The sequence below is a fragment of the Jaculus jaculus genome, chromosome 12 (genome assembly GCF_020740685.1).
Source record: "Jaculus jaculus isolate mJacJac1 chromosome 12, mJacJac1.mat.Y.cur, whole genome shotgun sequence".
Classification (NCBI taxonomy): Eukaryota; Metazoa; Chordata; class Mammalia; order Rodentia; family Dipodidae; genus Jaculus; species Jaculus jaculus.
The window spans coordinates 42403201-42416606 of NC_059113.1; the positions used below are offsets into that span (position 1 = coordinate 42403201).

The 13406-nt window shown below is 39.5% G+C and overlaps 1 protein-coding gene across 4 annotated transcripts in view; it reads left to right on the forward strand.

The window, feature by feature from the left end:
- Positions 1 to 13406, forward strand: part of Dlgap2 (DLG associated protein 2) — an 802536-nt gene that overhangs the window by 469632 nt on the left and 319498 nt on the right. For all 4 annotated transcript variants that reach the window (XM_045131440.1, XM_045131441.1, XM_045131442.1 and 1 more), the window contains one exon: positions 11472 to 11504. In XM_045131440.1, the coding sequence (XP_044987375.1) occupies positions 11472 to 11504 (33 nt within the window). The remainder of the gene's footprint in view (positions 1 to 11471; positions 11505 to 13406) is intronic.

Consider the following 13406-nt stretch of genomic DNA (forward strand, 5'->3'; position numbering starts at 1 on the left):
TTCTCTTTTGAAACTATTTTTATTGATAACTTTCATAATTAAAGACAATAAACTGTGATAATTCTCCCCTCTCCCTGACTTTCCCCTTCACAAATCTATTCTTCTTCATAGCCCTTCCCCCTCTCAATTGGAATCTCTGTTCTTTTATAGGTAGTATTAGGCTCTGTGAGGTCATGGATATTCAGGCCATTTTGTGTTTGGAAGATTGCATTACAAGCAGTCTTACCCTTCTTTTGGCTCTTACATTCTTTTTGCCACCTTTTCTGCAATGGACCCTAAACCTTGGAAGGTGTAATAGAGATGTTTCAGTGCTGAACACTCCTCTGTCACTTCTTTTCAGCACTATGGTGCCTTTTGAGTCATCCCAGTGGTCACCACCATCTGAAAAGAGAAGCTTCTGTAGCCAAAAATGAGAGTCATGTTAACATATGGCTATGAATGTTAAGAAAAGTGGTTAGAGAAAGGAAGGGAAGGGGGTACTTAATAGGATGGTATTGTATATATGTAAGTAGAAGAATAGATTAATGGGGGTGAAAAAGCCCAAGTGATGTCAGAGGAAGAGACTGAGTAAAGGAAAAGTGGAGGAAGGGCTCATCAAAATATAAGGGACATAAATAAATCACATGGAATCCTACTTTTTTTGACAATGGAACACTCAGGAGCCATAGATTGTTGCTAGAAAATTTTCAGTGCCAAGGGCGGGATACCTTCCAGTGAGTTTTTGGCCAGGGAGGTCCCTGATGCCCCCAAAACATTATAGGCCATTGCCAAGGCCCTTGATTTCCCACCAGAAATAGATGGCAAGACCCTATTGCTGAAGACTACACATACTTGGGCTGCAAGGCCACTGAGAAGTCCTGCTGGAACTGAGCTGATAACTTCCTTTATGTAGACTAGCTGACAGAAAGCTGGGAGAAGCCATTCTACATGCAGTTCAATGGGAGAGAGAAAAATCACCAGTGAAGATACATAGCAGTGGACACCGCAAGTCTTAAATTTTTCCAGCCAGGCCATATGAGCCAATGGGTGCAATAGTGGCACATCTGTCATGGTGGAAACCAATGGCCATCTAATTGGACAGGAGACCTGCTCCATGGGAGGGAATACATCCCTGATACTGAAAACCTAAGACAGGGGTAGTCATGAGCCCTAGGGGTATAACATCTGCTGCTGTCTGGCTAAATGTATATATTATGCTTATCAAACTGCCCAATAAGCACTTCTGTTAATGTTCATACCCATATATTAACACTACTGTCACTTTTGGTAGAGAACCTTCTCTTTTCAGATGGCAGTGACCTTGGGATGACTCAGAAGGCATCATGGTGCTGGAAAGAAGTGACAGGAGGGCTCAGCACTGCAATATTTCTATCACACCTTCCAAGGCTCAGGGTCTATTGCGGAAGAGGTGGCGGAAAGAATGTAAGAGCCAAAGGAAGGGTAGGACTCCTTACAACATGGTCCCCCAGACACAAAATGGCATGAATATTCATGACCTCACGGTGTCTGACACTACCTACACAAGACCATCATAATAGGAGGAAAAGATCATGACATCAGAATAAAAGAGAGATTGATTGAGAGGGGGAGGGGATATGATGGAGAATGGAGTTTCAAAGCTGAAAGTGGGGGTGAGGGAGAGCATTACCATGGGATATTGTTTACAATCATGGAAGTTGTTAATAAAAAATAAATTAATTAAAAAAGAAAAGCGGTTACAGGTCAGGTATTTAATTTAAAATATTTAATTAATTTATTTATTTGCAAGGAGAGAGAGCAGGAGAATGGATACTCCAGGGCCTCTAGCCACTACAAACAAACTTCAGACACATTTCCCATACTGTGCATCTGCCTTTATGTGAGTACTGGAGAATCAAACCCAGGTCCTTCGACTTTGCAGGCAAGCACCTTAACCACTGAGCAATCTCTCCAGCTCCAGGGCAGTTTTGTGAGTATATTATGCATTTAGCCAGACAATAGCAGGTGTTCATACACTTAGAGCTCATGACCTCCCCAAACATAGACTTTTGACTAGGTTTTCAGTACCTGGCATGTATTCCCTCCCATAAAGCAGACCTCCAGTCCAATTAGAGAGTGGTTGGTTTCTCCCATTACAGACATACTACGTGGGTCATTTTGCCTGGCTGGCCAAACTTAAGGCTTGCAGTGTCCACTGTTGTTTATCACCACTGATGACTTCTCTCTCCTATTGGGCTTCAAGCAGTGTAGCTTTTACCAGCTTTCTGTCAGCTGGTCTACAAGGAGGAGGTTTTCAACTTAGCTCCAGCTTGATTTCTCACTACCTTGCAACCTAAGCATGTGGAGTCTTATCATCTATTTCTGGTGGGAAATCAAGAGCGTTGGCAATGCCCTATAATGTTTTGGGGGCATCAGGGATGTCCCTGGCCAACTACTCACTGGAAGGCATCCCATCCCTGGCAATGAAATTTTTCTACTGACAGTATGTGGCTTCTGGTCACACCATTATCCACAAAGTAGGTTTCCATATGGCTTATTTATGACATCTTAAATTTTGATTAACCCTCCCCCACCCTTCCTTTACTCAGTCTCTTCCCCTGACCTCACAGACCATTCCACCCCAAGTAATTTGTTCATCTACTTACATATATACAATACCATCTCCATAAGTCCTCTCTTCTCCTCCCTCCTTTATATCCCCTTTCTAGCTTACTGGTCTCTGCTACTGTTTTTTACTCCAATTCACATATAAGTCTAAACATTTGTAACTAGGATTCACTTATGGGAGAGAACATGTGGTGTTTGGCTATTTGGGTATGGGTTACCTCACTTAGTATAATCCTTTCCAGATCCATTCATTTCCCTGCATATTTTATAATTTAATTTTTCCTTACTGCTGAATAGAACTCCATTGTATAAATGTACCACATTTTCATTATCCACTCATTAGGCTGGTTCCATTTCCTAGCTATTGTGAATAGAGCAGCAATAAACATGGATGAGAAAGTATCTCCAAGGTAGTGAGACAAGTCCTTAGGATATATACCTAGGAGTGGTATAGCTGGATCATATAGTAGATCTACTTTTATCTGTCTCAGGAAACTCCACACTGATGTCCACAATGGCTGTGCCAGTTTACATTCCCAGCAACAGTGCAGAAGGTTTCCTGTTTTACCACATCCTTGCCAACATTTATTGTCACTTATTTTCCTGATGATGGCCATCTGACAGGAGTCAGATGAACTCTCAAAGAAGTTTTAATTTGCATTTTCTTGATAATAAGGATGTAAAACATTTTTAGATGTTTAAATACCATCTGTATTTCTTCTTTTGAGAACTCTCTATTTAGTTCCATAGCCCATTTTTTTAATTGGGTTGTTTGATTTCTTATTATTTTTTTGTGTTATTTGTATATCCTGGATAGAAATACTGTCAGATATCTAGATGACAATTTTTTTTCTCCCATTCTGTAGGTTGTCTCTTTGCTCTGTTCACAGTGTCCTTTGCTGTACAAAAGCTTTTTAATTTAATGAGGTCCCAGTGGTTGATTAGTGGTTTTATTTCCTGAGCAACTGGGGTTATATTCAGAAAGTTGTTGCCAATGGCAATATGTTGAAGTGTTTCCTCTATTTTTTCTTCGCAGTTTCAGAGTTTTGGGTCTAATATTAAGGTCTTTATCAGTTTGGACTTAAATCTTGTGTATGGAGAGAGATGAGCATCTATTTTAATCTTTCTACATATAGATATCCCACTTTCCCAGCACCATTTGTTAAAGAGCCTGTTTTTACTCCAATGAATATTTTTGGCATTTTGTTAGAAATCAGAATGCTGTAGCTGCCTGGATATATATCTGGATCCTCTATTCTGTTCAATTAATCTGTTTTTGTGCCAGTACTATGCTCTTTTTGTTAGTATGGCTCTGTAATATACCTTAAAATTATGTATGGTAATATTGCCAGCCTAATTTTTGTTGCTCAAAATTGTTTTGGTTATTAGAGGTTTTTTACACCCCCAAATGAATTTTAGGATTATTTTTTCTATTGTTGTGAGGAATGCCACTGGATTTTAAAAAAATATTTATTAATATCTTCCGTGATTATAAAAAATATCCCATGGTAATACTGTCCCTCCCCCCACTTTCCCCTTTGAAATTCCATTCTCCATCAGATCACCTCCCCGTCTCAATCAGTCTTTTATTTTGATGTCATGATCTTTTCTTCCTCTTATGGGAATTGCAGTAAATGTATATATTGCTTTTGGTAAGATTGACATTTTCACAATATTGATTCTTCCAATCTAAGATGTCTCCATTTCTTAGTGCTTTATGCACTTTCTCTCTTGAGTGTTTTAAAGTTTTCATTATAGAGATCCTTCACTTCCTTGATTAGGTTTATTCCAAGGTACTCTTTTTTTTGAGGCAATTGTGAATGGGAGTGATTCCCTGATTTCATCCTCAGAATGTTTGTTAGTATATAGGATGGCTATGGATTTCTGTGTGTTTATTTTGTATGCTGCTACATTGCTAAAAGTGTTTGTCAGCTGTAATAGTTTGCTGGTAGAGTCTTTAGGGTCATTTATGTATAGAATCATATCATCTGCAAATAATGATAATTTGATCTCTTCCTTTCTAATTTGTATTCTTTCTATGTGTGTCTTGCCTTATTGCTATAGGTGAGACCTATAGTACTATATTAAATAAAAGTAGGGACAGTGGACACCCTTGTCTTCTGCCTGATTTTAGTGGAAAAGCTTCAGTTTTTCCCTATTAAGTATTATGTTTGCTATAGGTTTGTCATAAATAGTCTTTATTATGTTGAGATATGTGCCTTCCATTCCCAGTTTCTTCAGGAATTTTACCATGAAGGGATGTTGGATTTTGTCAAATGCTTTTCATGCATCTATTGAGATTATCATGTGATTTTTATAAATTAAGTCCATTTATATAGTGTATTACATTTATTGATTTGCATATGTTGAGCCATCCCTGCATCTGCATCTCTGAGATAAAGCCTACTTGGTCAGGGTGAGTGATTGGTTTTTTTTGTTGTTGTTGTTATTTGTTTTTTGATGTAGGGTCTTGATTTAGCTCAGGCTGACCTGGAATTCACTATGTAGTCTCAGGGTGGCCTCAAACTCATGGCGATCCTCCTACCTCTGCCTCCTGAGTGCTGGAAGGCTTGTGAATGAATTTTTTTGTTTGTTTGTTTGTTTTGTTTTTCGAGGTAGGGTCTCACTATAGCCAAGGCTGACTTGCAATTCACTATGTAGTCTCACGGTGGCTTTGAACTCACAGTGATCCTCCTACCTCTGCCTCCCAAGTGCTAGGGTTAAAGGCATGTACCATCATGCCCAGCTTGTGAATGATCTTTTTGATATTCTCTTATCTTCTGTCTCCAATATTTTGTTGAGAATTTTTTCATCTATGTTCATAAGGAAGTTTGGCTTATAATTTTCTTTTTTGTTCTATCTTTGTCTGGTTTTGTTATCAGGGTAATAATGGTTTTGTAGAATGAGTTTGGTAGTATTCCTTCCTTTTCTATTTTATGCAAAAGTTTGCAAAACATTGGTGCTAGTTCTTCCACGAAGAATTAAAATTCACCAATGAATCCATAGGGCCTGGACATTTTTAGTCTGGAGGATTGTTTTTCAAGTTAGGGTCTAACTCTAGCCAAGGCTGACCTGGAATTCACTATGTAGTCTCAGGGTGGCCTCAAATTCATGGCAATCCTCCTGCCTCTGCCTCCTGAGTGCTGGGGTTAAAGGTGTGCACCACCATACCCAGCTAGTTTGGAGATTTTTAGTAACTGTTTTGATCTCTGTACTTGTTACAGGTCTAATTTAAATGGCTTATCTCATATTCATTAATTTTTGTAGGTCATATAAATCTAGGAAATCATTCATTTCTTTCTGATTTTCAACCTTAGTGGAGTATATGTTCTTAAAGTATATCCTTCTGATTTCTGTATTTATTTGATAGCTATTGTAATACTATTTTTCATGTCTAATTTTATTACTTTGTGCTTTTTCTCTCTGTCTTCTGGTCAGACTTGCTAAGGGTTTGTCAATCTTGCTAATCCTTCCAAGGAGCCAACTCTGTTTTATTGATTATATTATATTTTTTGGTTTATATTTCATTAATTTCTGCCCTAATCTTCATTATTTCTTCCCATGTACTAATTTTCAGTTTGTTTTGTTCTTCTTTCTCTAAGGCCTTAAGGTAAAGTACTAAGTTGTCTACTTGCAAACTTTCTATTTTCTTAATATAGGTACCTAAGGCTAAAAATTTCCTTTTTAGGATTGCCTTCATTGTATACCAAATGTTTTTGTATGTTGCGTTATCATTGTCATTGTATTCTATGAATTTATTTATTTATTTTGTTTTTTTGAGGCAGGGTCTCACTCAGTCTGCCCTGGAATTCACTATGTAGTCTCAGGGTGGCCTCGATCTCATGGCCATCCTCCTACTTTGGCCTCCCAGGTGCTGGGATTAAAGCCATGTGCCACCATGCCCGGCTCCTTTTTTATTTCTTTAATGACCCATTCATCATTCAATAGTGTACTGCTTATTTTCCATGATTTTGTGTATGCTGTATAGTTTTCTTGTTGATTTGTAGTTTAATACCATTATGATCAGATAGAATACAAGGAATTCTTTCAATTTTCCTATATTTGTAAAGATTTGATTTGTGTCCTAATATATGGTCTATTTTAGAGAATGTTCCACGTGCTGCTGAAAAGAATGTGTGTTCAGAGCAATTTGCATGCAGTGTTCTATAATTATCTGTTAGGTCCATTTGTTCAAGGCATAATTTAATCCAGTTGTCTCTCTGTTTATTTTTTGTCAGGATGATCTGTCAATTGATTAGTGTGGGATATTAAAATCACCCACTACAATTGTGCTTGGTGTTATCTGTGACCTTAAGTCTGATAGTGTTTGGTTGATGAAATTTGGAGTACCTGTATTAGGTGTATATATGTTTAGAATTGTAATGTACTCCTGTTGAATTTTTGATTTAATCAATATAAAATGACCTTCTTTATCTTCCTTAATTAATGTTGGCTTGACGTTTATCCTGTGAGATATTAGGAAAGCAATGCCTGCTTGTTTTCTAGGTCCATTTGCTTGAAATACTATTTTCCATCCTTTCACCATAAGATAGTGTCTGTCTTTTATGGAGAGGTAAGTTTCTTAGAAGCAACAGACAGAAGGATCCTGCCTTTTTTTTTTTTCTATGCAAATTTTGTTTAGCAGCCAAAGTTCCCTCCCATTCACATTATTGAACAATCGCTGGTATTCCTGTTCATCCTTCTGCAGCTCATCAGTTTCAGGCACACATGTTTTAAGCCATCTCTCCAGCCCCCCAATCTTATTCTTTATGCTCCAATTTCCACAGCATTAAAGGAACTCCAAAACAAAAAATGTCTAACTTTATTTCGAGTGTTCATTTGTACTAACAAGTTGAAAACTGTTCAACACATTTCTCAGCAAAATCTTTGCTAGAACAGTAACCTCAAGGACTTAAAACTCAACTTCAAGAGAAAACCAAAACATTTGTGCTGAAAACCTTTGTGCCTGAAACGGATCCTGCCTTTTAATCCAGTCTATAAGGCTGTGTCTTTTGGTTGGGGCATTCATGCCATTGATATTGAGTTGTTAGTGAAAGATATGAATTTATTCTTGCCATTCTTCTTGTTTTGTAGTGCTCCCTGTTCTTTCTTTACTCTCTTGTATTAACTATTATTTGAGTAGGGTTTATTATTTCCTGTTTCTTCATATGCATGCCTTTCTTTCTCTTCAGTGTGAAAGATCCCTTCAGTTACTTTATATAGAGCCAATTTAGTTGTTACATATTTCTTTATTCTGTTTTTGTTGTAGAATGTCCTTACTTCTCTATCAATTTGAATGGATAGTTTGCTGGATAAAGTAATCTTTGTTGACAATTGTTACCCTTCAGAACTTGGAATACACCACTCCAAGCCTTTCTAGCTTTCAATGTTTGTATTGAGCAATCTGCTGTTATTCTGATGGGTGTGCCTTTATATATGACTTGATGTTCCTCTCTACTTTCAGTATATTTGCTTTGGTTTGTGTGTTTAGTAGTTTAGTTATAATATGGCAAAGAGAGTTTCTGTCCTGGTTTTGTCTGTTTGATGTTTTTAAAGGCTTCCTGTATTTGTATTGGCATGTCTTTTCCTACTTGGGGAAAATTTCCCTCTATGATTTTGTTGAAAACACTTACTATGCCTTTAGAGTGGAATTCTTCTCTTTCTACTATACCCTGAGTTCTTATGTTAGATCTCTTCATACTGCCCTGAATGTCTTGAAATTCCCATTCCAACCTTCCTATTAGGTTGTGTCTGCTGGACTGTGTTAGATCAGCCACCTTGTCTTCTTAGATATTCTGTCCTCTCCTTTATCCATTCTATTTGTGAGACTTTCTATAGAGTTTTCTTTACTTCATTTATTTATTTGCAGATAGAGAAATAGAAGTGGGGGGGAAATGGGCATGTAAGAGCCTCTAGCCTTTGCAAATGGACTCCAGGTGCATGTTCCACTTTGTGCATCTGGATTTATGTGGGAACTGGGGAATCAAACTCAGGTCCTTAGGCTTTGCAGACAAGCACCTTAACCACATAGCCATTTCTCCAGACCTTCTACAGGGTTTTATTTTTTTATTTGACATACTGTTGTTTTCATTTCTAGTATTTCTGATTGGATTTTCTTCAGTATTTCCATTCCCTTACTCGTATCATATTGACCTCTGTATTTCATTAAGTGGTTTCCTGTGTTATCCTTCAGAAGTTTGTTTTCTTCTTTGATTCATTTTATTTCTTTGAACATAGTTATCATTCCTTTGAAATCGTTGTCAGGCATTTCATCTAAATCAGTTTCAGTGGAGGTCATTTCTGATGGATTTGTAATTTTTGGTGGAATTATATTGTCTTAATTTTTTGTGTTCTTATATTATAATGTAGATACTTTTGCACTTTGAATCAATTTTATTGTTGGGTTTTCTCATTATTTGCAGTATTCTTACATGAGTAAATCTTATGTTATATATCTTGGGGGTAGGAACTTAAGATGCCAGGTGTTGCTCTAGGTTCAGAAGTGACCCTGATTGGTGGGTTTGCCTGCTAAGTATTCTAGTTATTCTAGCTTTAGTTGTGGAAAGTACAAGAAAATTCTAAAATTCAACTGGGGATTAAAATAGATAATCTAACAAAGTCAAAGTCCCTAAAGGTGTGTCTTGCCCCACATCCTTAATCCTGTCACCTAGGAGGTTGAGATTTCTGATCTGTAATGGGTTCCAGATCAACCTGGGACTAAGTGAGACCCTGCCTTCAAGAATGACAGAAGAGGGACTTGAGATATGGCTTAGCAGTTAAGGCATTTGCCTGCAAAGCCAAAGAACCATGGTTCAATGTCCCAGGAGCCATGTAAACGAGATGCACAAGGGGACTCATGCATCTGGAGTTTGTTTGCAGTAGCTGGGGGCCCTGGCATGCCCATTCTGTCTCTCTCTTGCTCTTTCTCTCTCTCAAATAAATAAATAAATAAAAAGTTTTTACATTTTTTTAAAGAATGACAGAAGAAAAGGACAACAGCATTGCAAATCAGGGAACAACAGAAGAAAACCCCAAAATGCAGCTTATTTAATAATAATAAAGCTAGCCATCAATCAAATTAGCACATAACCTGCCCTGACATGTAAGGTGTGATTAGCACTTCCAATGCAGGCCTATATACCAGCTTTGGGGCAGGTATTGATGCAGGGTAAGTAGACCATTACTTTTTGGAATAGCTTCTGGTCTCACCTTTGCTGAGTATCAGCTTGTGTCACTCTTTATTACACTCTGGTCTTGGCTAGGCTGGTTGGGTCAGTGTATCTGCTGTTCTGATAGCCTGTACTGGAATCTGTGTGGCTGACCTCCCTTCCACAGATCTCCAGTAGTTGCCGGCACTGATAGTTAGGGTAGGGAAGGCTGTGGAGGGTGTCTGAAGATGTACCAGAGCTGCATAGCTGGTCACTGTGGTCTTTTTCCTCATGAGCCCTCAGCTGGTCCCTGCTGTCTTCAGGTTTTGACTTTGTGAGGAGGCTGGTATGAGTGGAGAGTCCCCTCACCTGGGTACTGCTCCTGCAGCTCAGGCAGGGACTGGCATGGCATAGCTCTTTACAGAGAACCGGGACTGCTAGTGCCATGGCGGGAGCCAATTCTAGCTGCTTGTGTGGCTGCTAGAAGCTCTTAGTCTCCCCTGCTTCTCTGCTGCGGTTGATAATTCCTTATACACCTTCACTTTTCAGTAGAAGAGTGTATGGTAGTCTTTTTCTGCTTATCTTCCCCACCCGGCTATTTTTAATGGCTACTATGTCACTATCTTAATCAGAAGTGACCTAATACTTATATTCTGAAGCAGACATTTAGGTGATCTGCTTGGGAATTGTGGTTTTATGTGGGAACCATGCTGGCTGCTACAGGCCAAAGGCAGCATTGCCTCTTCTCATTTCTGGAGACCAAGCAGGTGTGGCTTTCAGCTCACTTTTCTAACGGGATTTGTGAGACACCTGCCTGGTCTGCTTATGAAGGTGCCGCAGAACAAGTGCTCAGTGGGTGCTCTGCACCCTGGCCTTCTGCCCTTCTGCCTCGCTATCACAGTAGCATGTGGTGATGCATGTGGATGCTTCTGGGCCTTTTTGCAGTCCATTGTGTATGTCTTGATGATGTAGAGATCATCATGCCTTCTATACATCCATGTGCATATCTAGGTACACACAAAAGTCACCATACCCCCCGTACCCTAATGTGTATTTCTGGATACATATTGTATCTTTTGCACTTCAGTATGTGTCTTGTTGTACTTGGATGTCACTATGCTTTCTACAACTTGATGTCAGCCAGAGTGCAGCTTTGGAAACTCAAATGCAGCTCCTGTGAGAATTTAGGGAAAGGGTAGTGTGTGTTTCTGGTTAACACTGTACTATAAGGAGTAGCCTAAAGTTCTCTGTGCTGTTGGATCTGCTGTGTAGCTGCTTTGGTGTCTTAAGCATTGTTGTCCATTCTGCAGAGCCAAATGCATAGTCACAGTCCAAGTTGTGGACAACTCTGCCAATATGTGTATAATTTTATTGTCTTTACTGAGATATGATATATTTTTGCTCATCATTTCTGTGTCCTGGAAGGAGCAGTGACAGAGTTTTAGTCAAAGTAAGTTAACTATTGAAATTATATGGTGAGTGTACCATCTTTTTTCATCTAAGTAACTTGAATGTACTAAGCTGTGTCCAGTTATAAATGTATTTAATGTGCACTTATGCCTAGGACAAAGAGAGATCATTAGTTTAGAAAACATAAGGCATAAGGCATTTGCAAGGGGATGGCATTCATTGAGCTGAGGGCTCAATGTCTCTGGGCAGTGGAGCCCAGCTGTGTTATCTCCTCATGAGCATTCTGAACTCCTGGCTAACAATCCTTTCTGTCTCTTCTCTTCACAGAGTCTCAGTGTACCCTCTGCGGGGAGCCAGAAGGTGAGTACTTTTGCTTCCTCCCCCTCTAGTAGGCAGGATGCTGTCGTGGTTCAAGGGTTGAAGTGAGTGGAAAATTGCTGGAGGATTAGAGAATGGTGAAGTTGAATGTCTATTGTTTGTGGTGTTTGATGGGAAACATGAATAGCATTAACCATAATAGCAGCATTAGGCAGAAGTTTGTCTCTAAGTTGCAATATTTTCAATCTTTTTCATATGGTGCTTAACCAAGTTTAACCAGTTTTTCTGGCTTCAAATATATTAACCAAGTCTTCTGATGATTCTTACATTAGATAAGACCTGGTGCAACTACTTTTTACTTCTAGTGGCTGAACCCAAAGGGGTGTGTAAGAACCTGCCAGCCACAGTGAGAGTAAACAGACCATTGTAACTGAAGTTTCAGCTTGGGTCCAGCAGCTGGGACATTTGACAGTGAAACTCCTGGGAAGGTGGTTTGTTAACTAAATTCTGTAACAGTGAACAATAGTGTGACTAAGGAAGGATAAAGAAAATATAAATGCCTTGTCCAGTCCATGGAGAGTTCAGAATCTCTGTTTAGATTTTGTAAACTGCTTTAAAGAAGAATGCCAGCTACAAAATTAGCCAGTCCTAGAGCTTTGGGGAGAAGGACTGGCCTAAGGCCTGCCTTGGGGTCAAGAGTTCAGCCCCTCCTGCCTCATCTACTGTCAGCAAGCCCCTTGCCAGCACTAGGAATCTGGGTTTCAAGACTTTAGTGTCTTGTAGACAGACATACCTGCAAAATGGAACATATTGAATACAGAGCTAACTCAAAAATTCTACCAATTAATTTCCTTAATTTGGTGGGATATCTTGATGATTTTCTGAATTATTCCTGTGTCCCCAAGCTTGTAACACATAGAGGCATCTATGATGAAGTCCATTAAATTATATAAGCCTTTTCTCCTGGTCTCTCCAGAGTTTTAAGAAAGGTGCATCTTGCCTCAGAAAGGTATTCCCCTTTATGGGAACATGTGTGGTATATCCTCACTGGGATAGTGCTTTACTGCATGGGTGTTGTGGGGCTCCCCAATGTGTCTTTTGTCCTTGGGGCACTGGAGTTTTGTAATTTTTTTCTTAATCTGCCGTGGATTGTGTGCTCTGTGCAGTGTGTTGCTATGAGATGTCGCTGAAGGGGATTCTGGTTCCAGAAGAGCATGCTTTGGAGCTGGTGTGGACTGACTGACAGTAGGCACATTACTTCTACCTTCCTACCAAGAATGGTTGTCTGATTCCTGTCTGTGCATTTCTGGGGCAATGGCATTGTGTCCAAGAGGGACCAAAGCTGACACAAATCAACCATGTTGTTTGCATTGTAAAAAGTGGGTGCCCTACCTTCAGTTTTTTATCAGGACTCCTCAGATTTCAGGCCAGAGTCCCTGTTCTAGATGCTCACAGGTAATACCCCAGGTTTACCCATTGACTAACCTCCATTTTGCAGATGTCAGCATAACCCAAATGTGTATTGCTCTATAGGATGGACCAGCTTAAAATTTTCTCTTTTGGTTTTTTGACATAGGCTCTGACTCTAGCCCAGGCTGACCTGGAATTAATTATGTAGTCTTAAGGTGGCCTCAAACTCATACTCATCCTCCTATCTCTGCTTCCCAAGTGCCAGGATTAAAGATGTGCCACCATGCCCAGTTCAACTAGTAAATTTTCAAGATGAGGCAGGTTGGACCTCATGTAAAAGTAATCCCATATGTCCAAGTGGAGAAGACCTGAGGGGTTGGAGGAACCTCCAGTTGGTCTGTGGGGTGTGAGACAGGACTGAGTGTGGCTGCCTGATCTTGCCTTCCTTCTCCCCACTGGGACTAGTTTTCTGGGTCCCTCCCAAAGGGTGATTCAGATATGCAAGTGGAATTGCTCCAAACAAGAGAAGGGGAG